Genomic DNA, 17500 nt, shown 5'->3' with positions numbered 1-17500 from the left:
TTTTCGCTAAGAGTTTTTTGACCTACGTTTTAGATTTACTCTCCGATTTTTCTTCTCGTTCCCTCGGTCCAGGCTGTGTCATTCCGACTTAAGTAATTTTTGTGCGTTAGTGAAATATGCTTAGCTCGTAATTGGTGCGTCTTACTGAAGTGTGTCTTTTCCATTTACGTGCCTACGATCTTGTGTTTTCGGTATCATGATTCCCTTCATTGCTGTGTATCAGTACTACTGGTTCTTTCCATATTAAAATGTATTTTAATTTGGACTTAGTTATCCTCGGACATAACATATGTTTTCCTACAATTCATGTTATGCAATTACAACTATCCATCATCAAGAATCGACCATTAAATCATAGCTGGCTGGTCCTAACCGATCCTCGTCTTCTCGTACACAAGGATAAAGTGATTTTATTATTCTGTTTGATTCGTAAAGTTCGTAAAATCGCTTCCTCCCAACGTAAAGAAAAATCAAACATACCTGATGTATTATATTCGATGGCTTTCAAAAGGCAAAAGACTGCTTTCAGAATGGATATCCTTGATGGAATTTCTACAGACTCTATTAATTGTTTCTAAAATTGGCCCAGATCCAGCGGTGGCTCATAAGGGACAAATCGAGTTTCTCGTCGCAATTTACTAACTTGAGATGGCGTAGCTTGCGATCGCAACTTATAACTTGGATTGCGACTTATAACTTGCGATCCGTTCAGGTGCAAAGTGAAAAAGAAAGAGAGAAGCCTGCAGAAGTTGGTAAGTCAATGGAATCCATATCATGATTTACATTACAGTGAAAGGACTGAAAGCCTAATCGACCATGAAAAATCCTGGTAATTGCATCCTCGTTCCCAGGGTCTCCAGAGGCCCTGAGAACGAGGTCGTCTTAATTGACCCTATCTGGAAGTCAAATATCTGATAGCTTGTGACAATTGCAATGGATGCGTGTAGTAGGAAGACTTGATTGCTGTGAATACGCGGCATGCAAAGTGAATATGTCGAAGCAATATGCTAGATCAAAAATTTGGTTTTATCAACGGAGTTGATAATGTAAATTGGCCACCGTACAGAGATTCTAAAAGCTGACGTTTCGAGCGTTAGCCATTCGTCAGAGCGAATCGAGGGATTATGGGTTACGTGCAGTTTTTATAAACGAGTAGGAGCTACGCTATTGGTGGTAACATGGCAACGTGAAAAATAGGAATATATTAGTTAAATGAAAAGCGTTCGTTAATACCGTGAGGATTAAGGGTGCCGATTTGAAAGATGAATTTTTGTTCCAGATTCTTGCGGTTTTCCGTCGTACCTAGATGTAGGGAAAGGCCGCAGATAGCCATGTGTTTTTTAAAGTGGTTAGGCAGATTAAAATGGCGAGCGACTGGCTTACATGCATCCTTGTCATTCTTCTCAACATCGCGAAGGTGTCTGCCTTTCCCTACATCTAGTAGGTACGACGGAAAGCCGCAAGAATCTGGAACAAAAATTCATTTTTCAAATCGGCACCCTCAATCCTCACGGTATTAACGAACGCTTTTTATGTAACTAATATATTCCTATTTTTTACGTTGCCATGTTACCACCAATAGCGTAGCTCCTACTCGTTTATAAATACTGCACGTAACCCATAATCCCTCGATTCACTCTGACGAAGGGCCAACGCTCGAAACGTCAGCTTTTAGAATCTCTGTACGGTGGCCAATTTACATTATCAACTCCGTTGATAAAACCAAATTTTTGTATACTACTTCCCCACCGACGCAGCACCACAGTTTCTTTAGAAACTACCCCTTCAATCATCAATCAATATGCTAGATCCTTTGGTGCAACTGTGTAGGAGAGCGTGAAACGCGCCACACTGGGCTGCGTATTATCACACCAGTCGAAGATCCTGGTATCCTAAGCCCAACACCACAGAGTCTCTTCAAGGTGTACCGTTGGTGACACCTCTACCCGCGGCTAACCTTTCTTCACATGACTGTGAAATCTTGTGCAACTGGGCCTCATGATATGGTGCGCCAGTAAGACAAAGGACAGTGCGGCAAGAGACAACAATGGCTAAGCACGAGACATTGACAGAATTTCTTTATGTACGTCACCTCGAAGTTGGTGATAAGTGCATATGAACTTCAGGCAAGGTGGAGATCTGAACAAGGGTGAAGAGGAAGAAGCCACTGACTCTAATGAGGACCAATTATTCGACGAAAGCAGTGACGAAGACGTTGACATCAGAACCGATGACACGAATTCACAAGGCCAGCAGGATGAGTTAGGGGCATCTATAAATTTTCTGTTTGGAGGAAGGTCGTGATATGGAAGGGCAGTGAGTTCAATAATCGACTCCTGTTTTAAAATGTTAAGTCAAGTACTTTTTTTCTTACCACAGTAAACGTCAGACCACCAGAAAGGTAAGAATTAAACTGTGCAATTGCATGTTAGACCATTTTGCAGTCAATACAAGTCGCAGGTGACTGATTGCTGCGAGATTTCAATCAAATCTCCGAATTAACGTCTAACTTCTCAAAATTCTTGATTTTAGATGGTAGTTTTCAGAGCTATAGGATAGCTTTTTGGGATTGCCAAATCCCTAATTCAAACAGAGACTAGAAGATACGCCTGATTCACAAATAGCATCCACATACAGTGATGAAATTAACACAGTTTAGTCCGTATCCTCCAGGTACCTCTAATGTATCAGATCGATTAAGGTTTTGGAAATCCGGGTCTGTAAACTTTCGGTTTTGATGGTTTTGTATTTACTTCTCGGTTTCAGTAATCGAAATTCACTTCGGTTTTTCGGTTTTAGGTGAATTTTGAGCGGTTTTCCGGTTTCTAATAGTCCCCAGTGCCCCCCCCACTTGCAGAGCACTGGCCAGTATGAAGCAAACCGAGGCACTTGCCTGATTCATTTTGTCGTGATTTTTGAGAATACCGTGATTCCAGTGTTGTTTTTGAAATGTACTCATCATAAACACCTAAAATGATCTAAAATACCTACGAAGAGAATTTAACCATGAATATTGCCTGAATCATAATGTTTTCGTCTGGCCACGGCCCAGTGTTGGCAGTTGAAATTTAAGCGATTGACGCTAGGAAACGTGTATAAATTAAAGATTTGTAATAAGTTGAGTGAAAACCAAAGATTCTGCAATGCGGCGACGGAAGACACAACACAAAGTGCCTCCTACTACCGCTTCCAATTGCATGCTAAATTCGAAAGATTCTCTGGTCTTAGAATAAATATTCCAAAAACGGAAGGATTGTGAATAGGATCTGTTTTGGACATTTTTTCTTAAAGCTTACATTTTCAACCAAAACTTACATTTGAGCCTTCTTTTTACTGGGTTGCCAGTATCGCAATCCCAGTCGGAAAATGGGTAAAATTTCTTTGTTTTCCATTCTTTTTCTTTTTCTTTTTCTTTTTTTTTTACGTCGGTAAAAGTCTTGCCTGTCACTCCCCTGCTAAATGGTGTCTTTCTTAGGATTGAGAGGGTAGTGGAAATGCGTATATTTCTCTGGTGGACATAGTAAAATATTTAATTAACCTGCAATGGCGTCGAAGTCACTGAAAACCCAGTGGCGTTTTGGTGGATCTTTAAACAAAATATACCTTTATGGAACTCAAGAATGGAATGTTAATTGGATAAACAGGCCAGGTAGTGAAAAATAAATATGTGGAATCTTTAAAGCGACGAGTAATGGTCTTCGACAACACTTGCATTTTTCGCGTTGGATATCAACTGAGCTTTGTTTCTAATATTTTACTGATTGGTGTTATGTACAACACTGATTTTTTTATGGGTTTAACAAACATTGAAGGAATCGAACGCCTTGAATACATCACAGTGTTTGCGGAAGTCGCATCTCAGTTGTCTGGCAATTTACATTTATTTTGTACCCAACTCTGCACAGTCCTCAGGTAGAAAAAAATTGGAAATGTGACAGTGAAGACTTATTTGAATGACAGCTTTTTCTCTCTTTCGTGCTTCATTATTTACGGTCAAGGTTCATTCGAAAAGGGTTTGATGTGAACTGTCAGAAATTTATTTAATTGCATATGCTTTGTGACACGGATTATGTGTCTTGTTTGCACGCACGCAATTAAAATAGGAAGGGTTTTGCTTTTAATGGCAAATATGTTGTGTGTTTGTTTGTTTGTTTCAATAAATGCTTCGATGGAAAAGGTTTTTTTTAAAAAAACATTTAATGTTTTCCAAATCCTGGCGGATGGTCGTTCTGACTTACACTGCAGAATTAAGGAAACTCTTTTTCTTTAAGAACACAAACCTTCACTTAATGAAAAGTTCAGCGATGAAAAGCTGTCATTTTATTAGGTATCACCTTCCTTTTGTTATTTTCCTCGACCAATCATATTGTTTCTTTTAACTAGATTTCAGTTTCCATTTGTTTTTACTAGTTAAATATGGTTTTTTCCTCAACAGTTACTTCTGATGATGAATGTTGACAGATTCGAAACGTCAACTGTTTTGAAGTTGAAATGGCCAAAGAACAAAAATTGCCACGATGTTCTTTAATTTTTGTTTGTTTAAACCTCGCATCGAGCAATGACTGGACGCCACTTAGTTAATTTGAGTTAGGCGATGACGTCAAAAGGATGGCGTGGGCACAATGTTTTTTTACCGTCTCTGGAAATTTAGTTGAAGGCCATTTTATCTTGTTTTTATTAAAGCCGAGAAGTCGCCATTACAGGATCATCGAGGAATCTTTCTATCAATGGAAAAGTCACCTTACTCAAAATGCGTGTCGTAACCTAAGGACCGCAGCAAAGAAATTGCTAAAATCATGGCGGATGTAGCTAAAAATGAAGCATTGGTCGTTCTAAAAATAGTTAATACCGTAAAATAATGTGCGTGCTATTTCTTACCGACAGTTTTTTGTAATGGACTTCTGGCACGATCCTTCTCTGTATTAAAAACAGGCAAAATTGCACTCAGACAAACATGAAAAAATGAGCGTATATTTTACCTCACATGTGCGCCATGTTACACAATACGGGATTTAGATGTACCGTATAACCACAAGACGGCATTTTCAACTCACTCACCAGTTGCACAATCCCACAATACACCTGTTTTACCCCTCAAAAAGTTTGCATAATCATTGTTTGCAATTTCTCCTGGGACATGAAGATGTCCCAAGAGAAATCGAAAACAATGCTTAATATGCTTTTTTTTTGGGGGGGGGGGGGGGAGGGGGGTAAAAGAGGTGTATCGTGGGATTTTTGCAAGTAGTGAATACTGTTAATTTACAATTTTTGATTAATCTGCGGATCATACGATATTCTAGAGTAAAATAAAAGTTGAGGGCAATCGGAATGGAAACTAACGCAAGAAAACTTTCCAAAAAACGTTGATTCCACCTGAGGCCGGGCTGCCTGTTTTTTTTTTTTTTTTCAGATAAAACTCCCTAAATTATGATTTAAAAACTAAATATAATATATATTCATAATCGACTCTTAGAGTTTTTCTGTCACTTTAAGGTACCAGAGAAACACCTTCGACTGCTTTCTACTATAACGATCTGTAAGTAAATTGTTTGACTCTATTGTTTTTAAATGTATATTCAACGAGCTTTCGTCTGTATATGAAATTTCTTGAAATTCAACCAATCACATACCATGAATCACATCCGCTATCCATTTGCACGCAAAACGAGCCCATTGCCAGCTGGATTGTAATTACTCGGTCTGGCTAACGATGTGCTTATTCGTTTGTCAGAATTCCTTTTCGTTGAGCAAGCTCCACAAATTCGCTCCGGAAATCGCTGACACTTCTGCTATTTTGAAATGCTTCAGTTCTCGGTAGCCATTTTTCAAACCGTGTTTTACGACGCAATGAACTTGTCATGTTAACTTGAAAAGTCGTCGCGAAGTTATTTGCTTCTTGCGTGCGCTTTTTCCTCTCGCACTACACTGAAGCTTCCTTTGACATATAATAGTACAAAGCGATGAAGAATATAATGAAAAAGACGACAAATGCCTGCTGGATTTCATTTTTGTCCATTTTGCTGAGTTATACAAAAGCTACCAACGTCGGTAAGTCTGTGGCCTGCTTCATTTCTGATCCCTAATAATTTATATTTACATGGTAACGTTTTTTGGTTTCCACATTAAAGCCGGCATTGATCCTACTTTGCAGATTCCTGTGACAACTGATAAATCTATAAATTATCCGTTGTAATTGGTGAAATCAAAACACTGGTTTAGAAACAAATCAGGCTTGTAAGCTCATCCTCAGTGAAACATGGAAGTATTTTATTTGTTTTTAATTCAACTTGCTTGGAAATCGTGGATTTAATTTAGGTGATCGGTGTAAGGAAAACTAAGAGGAAGTCATATTTAATGTGCATGGAATTCCCCGACTTTCGATTCCGAATCCTTTTTGCTTTTTGTCTCTATCTTAGTTGAAGCTTTAGGGTTACACAATTTATTACGATACTATATTTCAGTCTCAACTTTTTTACAAACCCGGAAAAAAGCAATTCATTTCATCAGGAAGGTAGTTAGCCAGTCTTTTTTTTTGTCCATTTTAATCCACCTTCCGAGTTTTGTATGTCTTTGGTAAGTTGAAAATTTTCATTTAAGAGTCGTTTTCTACTTCTATTTGTTTCAAAGTGGTTTCGCCTTGTGATAAAAGATTGCATAATTATTTTGTTAAGTGCACTGAAAACGAGGGAATCATATTTTCAGTTTTAATATCGTATGGCTAAAATTAAAAGTACAAATAAATAAGAGTCACCCAAAGAGCCTAGATATCTTCTTTAATGAAGCCGCTTGCGGTAAACATCAGTGACGACGAAAACAACAATGAGAAAAACGAAATCAAAACAACAATACGAAAAATGTTTCACTGATATCATGCTAAAACGTTTGTATCGACCTGTTGAAACCTTTCAATCACCAAGAAAAATGAGCCGAATTAACAATTATAAATCTATCCTTTACGCCGAAAAACCGTGATCTTTGTCAATTTCTAACATGGCTATAAAATCTAATCTTCTAAATCGGAAATTAAATGTTGTGACTTTCAGCTTTTTTTTGTTCTAAATAAATAGTTTCTCCTTTCAGTGTCACTTTGTAATGTTCTCAATTCATGTTTGATGTCCTTTTTTCTTCGTAGAAAATCTCAAGATCGGCTGCTACTCAGATTCGCCTTCAAGTAGACAATTCTCCGTATCTCCTGGAGATTATCAACCGGAACATCTCACACCGTATAACTGCGTTTATCTCTGCGGCAATATGAAATACGATTTCGCCGCTCTACAAAACGGCAATCTTTGTTTGTGTGCCAGAACATTTGACGCTAACGCATCGCAAACAGAAAATTCCAGTTGTTATATAAATTGCACGGGGGATCACAGATATACATGCGGAGGGATTTGGGCTAATTTAGTATACAACTCTACTTCTTATACGAAGACGTTTGTAATAAACTACGCCAACCCACCAAGAGTTTTTGAATGGGTTAATTTAACCGCTGCATTCGTAAACGAGAGCACGCCTGGATTAAAAGTGGCATTCAAGTTCAATATCGGAGATGACGGTGATTCGCCCGGAGAAAGCGCAAAGTTTAATTTTCTAGCATCATATTGGGGAGAAATGAGCATTAAAGCTCGGCCTTTAAACTTTTATCCTAAATCGGATTTTGTCAACTTAAAGATTAACATTGGCGCAGCCGTACAGCGAGCTGGGCTCTCCTGCCCACTGGTTGTTCGAACAGGGGACACGATTCGCTGCATTGCGAAGATTCATCAAGGCACAGAGATCACAGCTACATTTCTATTTCAAAATGGAGAAAGACAAAACCTGTCACTACCAAGTAAGTTGAATTTCATAAATCTCTGGTGTGTATGTATTTGCTTGGCTAAAACGAATTTATGGAAATTTTTCATTTATTTAAAACCTTGAGTTGTCGGGTGTTGTCCGCACGAGTTTGACAGTGTTTGTTCAGCGCATAGGAAAAACAAACGGATTGCCTGCGGACAATAAAAGACAGCCTTCTTGATTGATTCCATTTGTCACTTACAGCTGTGCCAGAAACAAAGATTTGTAGAAAGAAAAACGGAAGCTTTGAAGGACAATACAAAAATGGCACGTAGAAAAAAATTTTAAAAAATCTAAAGATGATCAGATTTGTTTGCAACTGATAACTAAACGTTCAATTTGTCTTTTTACTTACACTAGTTTTAAAAGAACCTCTCAAAAGGTTTCTAACAAAGACAGTTTATCTGATATATTTAGAGCTCTGCTCTTTCATTGATTGTATTTGATCGTGAAAACCCTGACTTTCTACATCCGTTTAAAGTTTTACAAACAGAAAATAGACTTACGTCACAACAGCTGCTCATTTTTCTGCCTTTTTTGAAACTTATGATAACAATCAAGATATAACAATAAACATGAATGGTCTATTTTCGCACACATTTTGTATGTCCATGATAAGTTCAACAACAAAAAAACGTAAAACAAATGAATTTTCTCTTTTTCAGTCTCGCAATAATTATACATTGCCAAGGATACTTTGATGCACATTTTCGTGGCTAACCTGACGTATGTTTGACAAATTGGCTGTACCGAAAGGTCTCTAACCTGCGATCCTAAGGCGAATTTTTTTAGGCGATTTTTTTAAGATGATAAGTAGGGAGGGAGGTCATGATCGCATGTTAAAAGGCCTCAAAGGATTCCCGTATGTCATGCTACGCTCGAAAATAATAATAACACAGAAGTTCTTATTAAGCGAATTTCTGAACTCAATACGCTTTAGATTAATAATAGAATAAATACGAAAAATCGTTGGTCCTAACTGGCATACAAAGTATAGACAGTTTTGTACACTGAGAAAAATGTTTGAAAAATGTCAAAAGTTAAGGCTAATGGAAAGGTTCCCTGGATAAAATTGTTTTTAAAATGTTATTATCAGCGCTTTATAAAATCTTATGAAAGATCTTAAAACGTTTAACGTTATCAATTCTGGATAAACGTTGAGAACCATCGAGAAAAACCTCTCATTCATAATCATTAGCACAAACACGCTTTGTCCTCTGAAAAGTTTCTCCCCACTGACGAGATACCATTATATTTCGGCAAAATGCTTCTATATTTGTGGATCAATATAAATAATGAATATAAATCTATATAATATAATATAAATGATCTAATCTAAGCGTTCATTTCCACCTGTCGTCATCAATAATAAGAACATCGAAGTTGTTAAGAGTGCCAAACTTTTGGGTCTCTTCATCTCTGACGATTTGAAATGGAACGTGCATGTTGCTGAGGTAGTTAAGAAGGTAGCTTCCAGACTGTACTTGCCAAGGCAGTTAAAGCGAGCGGGCTTCGACCCGCACGAACTTGTATGTTTCCAGACCACATGCATTCGCCGAATACGCCTGCGAGACCTTTCATAATAGCCTTCCCATATACCTATTAGATGAATTGGAAAGGCTTCAAAAACGCGCCTTTCGTATCATTATCCCACCTTGATTGAGCTTTTCCGAAGCGCGCGTCGCCCTGGGGCTGCCGCAATTAAGCGATCGAAGAGAGGAACTCACCACGCACCTCTTCGATAAGATCCTTCAAGACCCCAACCACAGGCTCCATCACTTACTGCCGCCAAAGAATGAGTGCCAAGTAACTCTCAGGAAAAAGAGGACTTTCAATGTCCCTTTTTGTAAGACAAATCGCTTTAAGCGGAGCTTTTTAATGGCAAATTCTTCCCCTTTTTAGCTTTTAGTTCACGGTGTGCAACTTTGCTTTTAATATATTTTTAGATTTAGTTTTTAAATATATTTTAGAATCTTTTTTCACTTGTAAATAGCCGTAATTCAGCCCTTGGCTGCAGTGGTTTTATTTAATAAAGATACTATCTATCTATCTTAATCTCACCGGTAACAGGCGTTTCATGCTTTGATTTTGTCAGCACTGACGTAAAAAATAACTTTGAAAACTGAAAAAATGACGAAAAACAATCTTTCCGGCAAAAGGTCAATATGGTCTCTGGCCTTACAGTGCAACGCGCCTTACCATGGCCTCCTCCCAATAAACAATTACGTGTAAATATACGTCAACTCAACAACCCTTTCAAGGGTGTTCAACTTACAACTGTGCGAACGAGGAGGAGGGGTGACTGTCAATCAAATTGACACATCCTGATTGGCGGACAATTTGTAGAAAACTTTGTTAGGTGGCTACGGTAAGGCGCATCGCATTGTAATTAATGAAGACTCAAATTTGTGTATGTACTCCACCCAGATCCTCTTTATGTACGTGCTGGCCCGGCTATACCTCAGTGGATTGTACCTGTACTCCAATCTTTGCGTAATGCAGGAGTGTTCGCACTTCCCTCGTCGACATTCATGTATCAAGCCCAAATTTTAGCACTGGAAATCTACGGACACGCTGCCGGAGACATCAGAGTTTTTGTAAGTGATTCTATGTTCATTTTCAGTATTTAACAAACTAGTACTTGATGATTAACATCTCGTTTGAACGAATTGACTAGGCACTGATGAACTTCCAAGGTGAAATCGTAGATAAAAATGTGTTAGAACAAATGCAAAATAGTCAGTTGGACGTTGTGCAATATTGCCAGCAGATTGAGACACTTCTGAGTAATGAGTTAATCCCAGGATTGAATGAATCAGAATGAATTAATGACTTCATTTCTGCAGTAAAAGGTCATTTAGCGTATGGATAACCTCTACGGTAATAGGGGACACCTAATTATCACTGCTTCAATTATAAGAAAACTAATTTAGGGGGAAAAGGATCCAATGGGAACCTAAGTAACTGGGAAAAGTTAGTATACGATGCAGGTATAGTCTTTGTCAATTTCCGAAAAGATAACATTTTTTAGTCAGGAAGGCACGAGGGGGCACGTTGCAGGGACATGGTGCAGTGACATTTTGCAGCGACAAAAAGGTGTGTAGTACACACTGAGAAGAGATGCATTAGGGATATGTTGCAGCGACATTTCCCTTCGTATTAACTGATACTTTTGTAACTGATCAACACCAATTTGGGGGTTATTTTGTCCCTGCAACGTTTCCCATGAAGTTCAACAAGCTGAACTTCATGGGACACGTTGTGGCCACAAAATCACCCCCAAATTGGTGTTGCACAATTATAAAAGTATCAGTTCACACGAGGGGACATGTCGCATGTCGCTGCAACATAGCCCTAAAACATTTACCCGCAACATTTTCATGTGTGTGCACATGTTGTAATCTTGTCCCTGCTACTTGTCCCCGCTACACGTCCCTGCTACATGTCCCGCTACCCGTCCCTTCTACATGTCCCGCTACCCGTCCCTGCTACATGTCCCCGCTACACGTCCCTGCTAAATGTCTCCTCAGTGTGCACTACACACGTTTTTCGTCGCTGCAACATGTCCCTGCAACATGACACCTCGTGTCTGCCCACTTTTATTTGCTTAGGATATTCCCCGAGGAGCCGCCAGCGCTCGAGAAAAATGGTGCAAGTTACTTTTCCTGGCGCCATTCTTCGCACCAGCCGGCGAAAAGAATGGCGCCAGGAATAGTGACTCGTTTCATTCTTCTCGAGCGCTGGCTAAATCATTACCAATATTCACCTCATTCATCGACCTTTTATTTTGAACGCAGGTTATGAGACCAGCCTGCAGTCCACCGACTTCACGTTATTGTCTAGCGAATCTATCTTGCACTAGTCATTCGTGTTCAAACCATACATCCTACACATGCCTGCCTCCCGAGGTCCTGTGCGGGTCAAAATCCTGCTGTTATGTTCCGCGAAATGCTGGATGCTGTTCTCAGTCCACAAAGTTTACAACACTTATGGCACCTGACCTGATCATGACCGCCGACATTGGTGTATTGGCGATAAAAATCGGATACAACTTGCACGTAATCTCGAAAGAGCAAACTTTGGACGTTCAGCCGGGTGATATGATCGCTTGGAGTCCGGTAACAGGGAAACAAAGTCCCGGAAAAATTGCCCAACGGGCATCAGAAGCAACGACTTACCATTTCTCCAGTCTTGATGCTCAAACGCTACAGCTTGGATCAAACGTGTCAGTTAACCAGTCACAGCTTATTTCAAATGTGACATACATGATTAACATTATTGGGTCCCAGGCCTCGACGTTTGAGCTTAGTCATCATTATTTATTGCCCGGAAATTATTGGGTCCAAGTCAATTTTTCAGACGGCCTCAGAAATATTTTGTCTCCAAATGTTCAGGTGATTTTTGTACAGGATCCTCTCACTAAAATTGAGCCTGCTTACCCAAAAGGATTTTCGTTTCTTGGCGCCAGACCCAACAAAGAAATCGAAATAATTGTTAATGTCTCCTCTAGGACGAATTTAGTGTTATCTTGGATTTACGTTAATTCCAGCACTTTGCTAAAACAAGAAACCCTAGACAGTCTTGGAAACGACTGTGTTGTCGGCAGATTAAATCGAACATTCAGTTCTGTAGGGCTTCACGTCATTTTGGTGGAAGCGAAAAACAACGTTAGCATGGTAAATACTACTATTTCGGTTTATATCACAGACTCTTTACCTGATTTCAATGTCTCCTTGGCCTCTAGCCCTCTGTACCTGGGCGCTCTAACAAAGTTCAACGTTTTTGCGAGCGGACCAAATGTTAAGTTTAAATGGTCATTTGGGGATGGCTCAAGCACACCTTACGTCTCTAACAAATCTGTCACACATAGATTTTCAAAAAAGGGAACTCTGAACGTCACCGTCATCGCAAATAACTTGGCGTTTTCAAAAGAGACTCACCTGACTGTGACAGTCCTCTCCCCCCTCAGTATTACTGTGCCATCACAGGGAGTGGTAAATGTAGTAGTGAATTTTTCATGCTCTTTGCTCGGTTTATTTGCGTCAGATCAGTTGTTAATTTGGGACTACGGGGATGGCAGCACGTTTGACGAAGTAAACAAGAAACAAGTCTCACATATGTATTCCAAAGGAGGAACGTATAATGTCTCAGTAAAACTTAAACATTATTCCCATGTGTACCAAAGCGCGGAGATCTTTTTGTTGGAGCCCGTAAGTAATGTTACCCTTGATAACTTTACTGGAGTAGAACTGTTTGACAGCAAAACTTTTATCGCTCGCACAGTAACAGGGAATAACTTGACATATCAATGGTATCTGGTTAGTAACAAGTCAATAACCATCATGATATGTGCCAATAATTCTATACAGATATTTTCAATTTAACTGGCTCTTACATAATGAGCGTGAACGTTTCCAACACAATTTCATCTGAATTTACTTCGATTTCGTTTAACGTGCAAACGCGCATATCAGGACTTGGAATTACCGCTTTCCCGAATCCTGCGTCATCAAATACCACAATCACTTTCAACCTCACGAAGGGCACCGGAAGTGACGTCAAATATCGCCTTGATTTTGGTGATGGGTTTGTCCTTAGAGAGTTTCCACCCTATTTTTTATTCAATCGAACTTTTACTTCTGGTCAGTGGCAAATAATTTTAACCGGGGAAAATGACGTCAGTCACGTGATCGTATTCTACAATGTGACCGTACAAGATTTGCTAAAGAACATTAGTGTTGGATTCAATGCGGTAAAAGAAGTTTACGGGAGGAAAATTATGTCAGTGGGGTCGGTTACAAGCTTCTACAGCGATGTTTCCGAAGGAACAGATGTGTATTTCCGCTGGAATTTTGGAGATGGGAGCGGCAGCCATACTTTCAAAGGGTCACAAATTTTAGCAGGAGGATCCAACAACACTGTGGGACATTCCTTTAACCGCGCCGGTGAATTCAACGTCACGGTAACAGCTTTCAACGCAATCAGTCAGCTTGAGGCCTGGGACATGGTACATGCGCAAGAGCGAATCGAAGGGCTTGAGTTAATCGTGAGTGAGTATATAAGCTTTGGAGAATCGATAACTTTTCGATTTGAGCAAAGGAAAGGAAACAATATAACTTACATAATTAATTTTGGTGATGGAGGATCAAGCCAAAGAATTGCGGTAAATTCTATTAAAAGAACTTACAATAGGGTTGGTGTATTCAACGTAACAGTGGAAGCAGTCAACCAAATAAGTACACAAACAATAGTGAAAAAGATTACAGTCCAACGTAAGATTAGAGGCTTCGAGTTCGCGCATTCAATTACGGGAGTAAAGACAGGATCACCGACTGTCATATCATGGAAAATAACAAATGGCAGCGATGTCTCGTTTTTTGTCGACTTTGGTGATGGAACTCAAACGCAGACAAATGTACTAACTTTGCGCCATAATTACACCACTTGGGGGACATACTCGGTCAAAATAATTGCGTTTAACTTGATTGGTCCAAATAGCACGATAACACAGGAAGCCGTTGTAGATGATCCTATAGTAGGTCTTGCAGCGTATGCAGATCACCACACGATTGACATGTACGACAATGTAACAATTGTTGCAAAGATTTTGCAAGGAAGCCGCGTGACCTACAAGTTTGATTTTGGAGATAGTTCAGCTCAAGTAGAAACACAAACAAACAATGTGACACATCAATACTTCAAATATGGATTGTTTACCGTGGTGGTAACCGCTGAGAATTCTCAAAGTTCAATAAACGAACAAGTCAATGATACCATCAAAGTGCGGAAACCTAACAAACCACTTGAGCTTCGCGGGCTCGATGTATCTTGCCAAGCCACCATTCTTGGAAATGCAAGTGAAATCCTTATCACTTACCAGTATGGTTTCCTATTTCAGTGCAAAGTCAACTTTGGTGACTTAACAGAGAAAACTTTTACAGATGAAACTCTCCCCTGTCCTTTAACATACACCTACAACACATTCGGTAGTTTTCAGATCACTGTGAAATGTGAAAATGACTTGGGAAGTCACACAGTAACGACAACGGCTCATGTTGACGAAGTCATCACGGGTGCCAAATTTAGGACAGGTGATGGAATAATCCAAAAAGATTTTGGCCAGCCTGTGGTTGTCGAGTGGCTTTGGTCAACAGGAACAAATGTCAATCAAACAGTCACTCTGACAGGATTTGGCGTTATAAATAGTCACAAGACCGGTCAGTTAGGTTTTGTCGAGTTGGATCGCACTATATGCTCTGTTCCAGGGTATTACTCTTTAAATATCGAGCTGTCAAATTCTGTTTCTTCTCCGCAAAACCTAAACGCCAAGGTTATCTTTCTAGAGGAAATATCTAACTTAACTGTCAGGTTTAACCCAGTTGTACGAACAGGTTCTCCAACGCCATTTTACGTTGCTGTTGATTCGGGGTTAGATGTAAAGGTACAGTGGAGCTATGGAGACAAGATTGTTGACCACCGCCAGTTTAAAGGACACGGCAGCCAGACTTTTATTGTCAGTCATGTGTTTTCAACTCAAGCGGATTTTCAATTGAAAGTTTTGGCATCGAATCAAAATTCAAGGGAGAGCGTCGAACGTAACATAAAAGTGCTTGCCCCTTTGCAAGGATTTTCATTTCACCAAAGCAACACAGGGATTTGGCCGAACAAAGAGATCAATTTTCAATTCAATCGGAAATCGCAGTTTCCAGATCTCCAAAACGCGTCGTACTACATCGAGTTCGGGGACGGTGAGAAGTCACAGGACGTTGAAATGGATCCTGCGCAGACACATTTCAGTTACAAACGCATGTATTCCAAACCAGGTTGTTATAAGGCCAGGCTAGTTATCTGGAACTTTGTAAGTCGGGTTGAATTATCCGCTTCAGTTAAAATCATAGAAACAATAACAAACGCAGAGCTGAAAGTGGTTAATTCTGAATACTCTGCGCACCCTGGAACTGTAGGTGGAGGTTCAACCGGAAACATTTTCCCTTTCGAGTATCCAGTGTCCTTTACTGTAATAACAGATACAGGAACTTGCCTCAGTTACGACTGGTTTTACGGGGATGCCGTTGAATTAAGGAACGTTAGCACGAATGCTATCACGCATGCGTACCCCCTACCTGGAAGTTACGAGGTTACAGCTAAAATCTATAACAGCCTTGGAAAACAGGCTTTACGGTATCCAATAATTTTACAGTATTCAGTGATGGGACTATATTTAATATCGAGTGGCCCTGGAAAGCCTGGGGAGAACGTCACTTTCGTAATATTTTGCTCAAGCCTGGGAACGAATTCGCAATTTGTTCTTAGCACTGGTGACGGCAATAACGTCACTCTAAGAAATTTCCAAAGCAACGTCTCCTTGAACGTAGAAAAACTCTTTATTGATCCAAACATCAATCTTCCATTCGATCCATCCAGTTACTTTGTAAAAACTTACAGTCATGTTTACTCTGCTGAAGGCGTGTTCGAGGTGCAGGTGAGGGGATGGAACAACGCTTCCCGGAAATTAGCGCGAACCTCTGTGGTAATAACAAACAAATCCGTCCCAGTACTTCGCGTCCAAGTGCTTGGTGGCAAGAAGAGTTTGCTGAATGTTTCTTCTATAATTTATGGAAAGCGATTTTCTCTAAGCTCTCGCGTAGAGATTCTGAGCAATGAAAGATACTCCGTTGAGTTTGAGTGGCAATTATTCAAAGCAGATGTTTACCATACCTCTATGTCCTCGTCTCACGTACAGCTCCCCCCTGAATCAGGAAGGGAACTAAGGTAAAAATAATAATCGACCAATAAAAAATCCCAACAAAGTTTAAGTGTGCACATTCAGGATGAGCCCTAGTTTGAGTCATTCAGTCAGTATTCAGGCTCATGATTCCTTTTGATTTATTTCAGTCTTCCAAATCACGTAACAACAAACCAATCAACGATAACTGTTCCTGCGTTAGCCCTGACCCCTGGTGAATACATATTCCAGGTTACAGTCAAGATATCCGGCGAGGGATTAACCAACGCTGACTACACTTACATTAAAATCACGGGCGGAGATATCGAGGCTTGCATCACCGGAGGAGACTTAAGGTCACATGATTGGGAAAAGGAGCTGTTATTGAATGCAAGTGATTCACGTGACCCCTTGTTTCCGGAAATGAATTAGATTGTAAATGGTTTTGCAATATTGCAGACGGTGAAAACGATATTGTTAATTCTGGTCTTGGTTGCTTTGGAAATGGAGAAGGTCAAATTGAATACACAGGTTTAACTTTCTCATTCCACCCAGAAGTCTCTTTGAGGCCACCACTTACGTCTTTACAGTGAATATTAGCTCCAGAACAACAAGCCGCTGGTCGATAGCGTCGCAGACAGTGAAAGTGTTGATAGGAAATCCACCAGATATCCAAATACGGTAAGCGCATCTCTGTTTACTTCATCACGACATGGCATTGTTTTGTTTTTGGTTTCAAAGCAACTAAGCGCTTTGATACTCAATAAATAAACAGTGAGATCTCCTTGCTGACACCTTATTTTACCGTCGTTTCCAAGTTCTTGATTCAAAGTGTTAATGGCCAACTACAAATAGATGGTTTTCAACCAATCTCTATATACATAGATAACAATGCGGCAATGTATATTTGCTGGTGGACGAACAAAAGGAGCTAATTAA

The 17500-nt window shown here is 39.8% G+C and overlaps 3 protein-coding genes across 3 annotated transcripts in view; 2 read left to right on the top strand and 1 right to left on the bottom strand.

The window, feature by feature from the left end:
- LOC138012809 (fibrillin-1-like) overlaps window positions 1–695 on the bottom strand; it is a 45872-nt gene extending 45177 nt beyond the window's left edge. Inside the window, exon 1 of the mRNA XM_068859701.1 lies at window positions 481–695. The gene's annotated coding sequence lies outside the window, so the exon portion shown is untranslated. The remainder of the gene's footprint in view (window positions 1–480) is intronic.
- Window positions 696–5717: 5022 nt separating this feature from the next.
- Window positions 5718–13220, top strand: LOC137968907 (uncharacterized). The gene is made up of 4 exons (XM_068815376.1): window positions 5718–6048; window positions 7133–7831; window positions 10264–10433; window positions 11634–13220. The coding sequence occupies exons 1-4, from the start codon at window positions 5961–5963 to the stop codon at window positions 13218–13220; spliced, it is 2544 nt and encodes an 847-aa protein (XP_068671477.1). The 5' UTR covers window positions 5718–5960.
- Window positions 13221–13234: 14 nt separating this feature from the next.
- On the top strand, window positions 13235–16993 carry LOC137968906 (polycystin-1-like). The gene is made up of 2 exons (XM_068815375.1): window positions 13235–16608; window positions 16732–16993. Exons 1-2 carry the CDS (start codon window positions 13235–13237, stop codon window positions 16991–16993), a joined length of 3636 nt encoding a protein of 1211 aa, XP_068671476.1.
- The last annotated feature ends 507 nt before the right edge of the window (window positions 16994–17500 follow it).

Source organism: Montipora foliosa, chromosome 8, assembly GCF_036669935.1.
Source record: "Montipora foliosa isolate CH-2021 chromosome 8, ASM3666993v2, whole genome shotgun sequence".
Taxonomy (NCBI): Eukaryota; Metazoa; Cnidaria; class Anthozoa; order Scleractinia; family Acroporidae; genus Montipora; species Montipora foliosa.
Note: the sequence above shows the minus strand (reverse complement) of the source record. Positions and strands in the feature narration are given on the sequence as shown.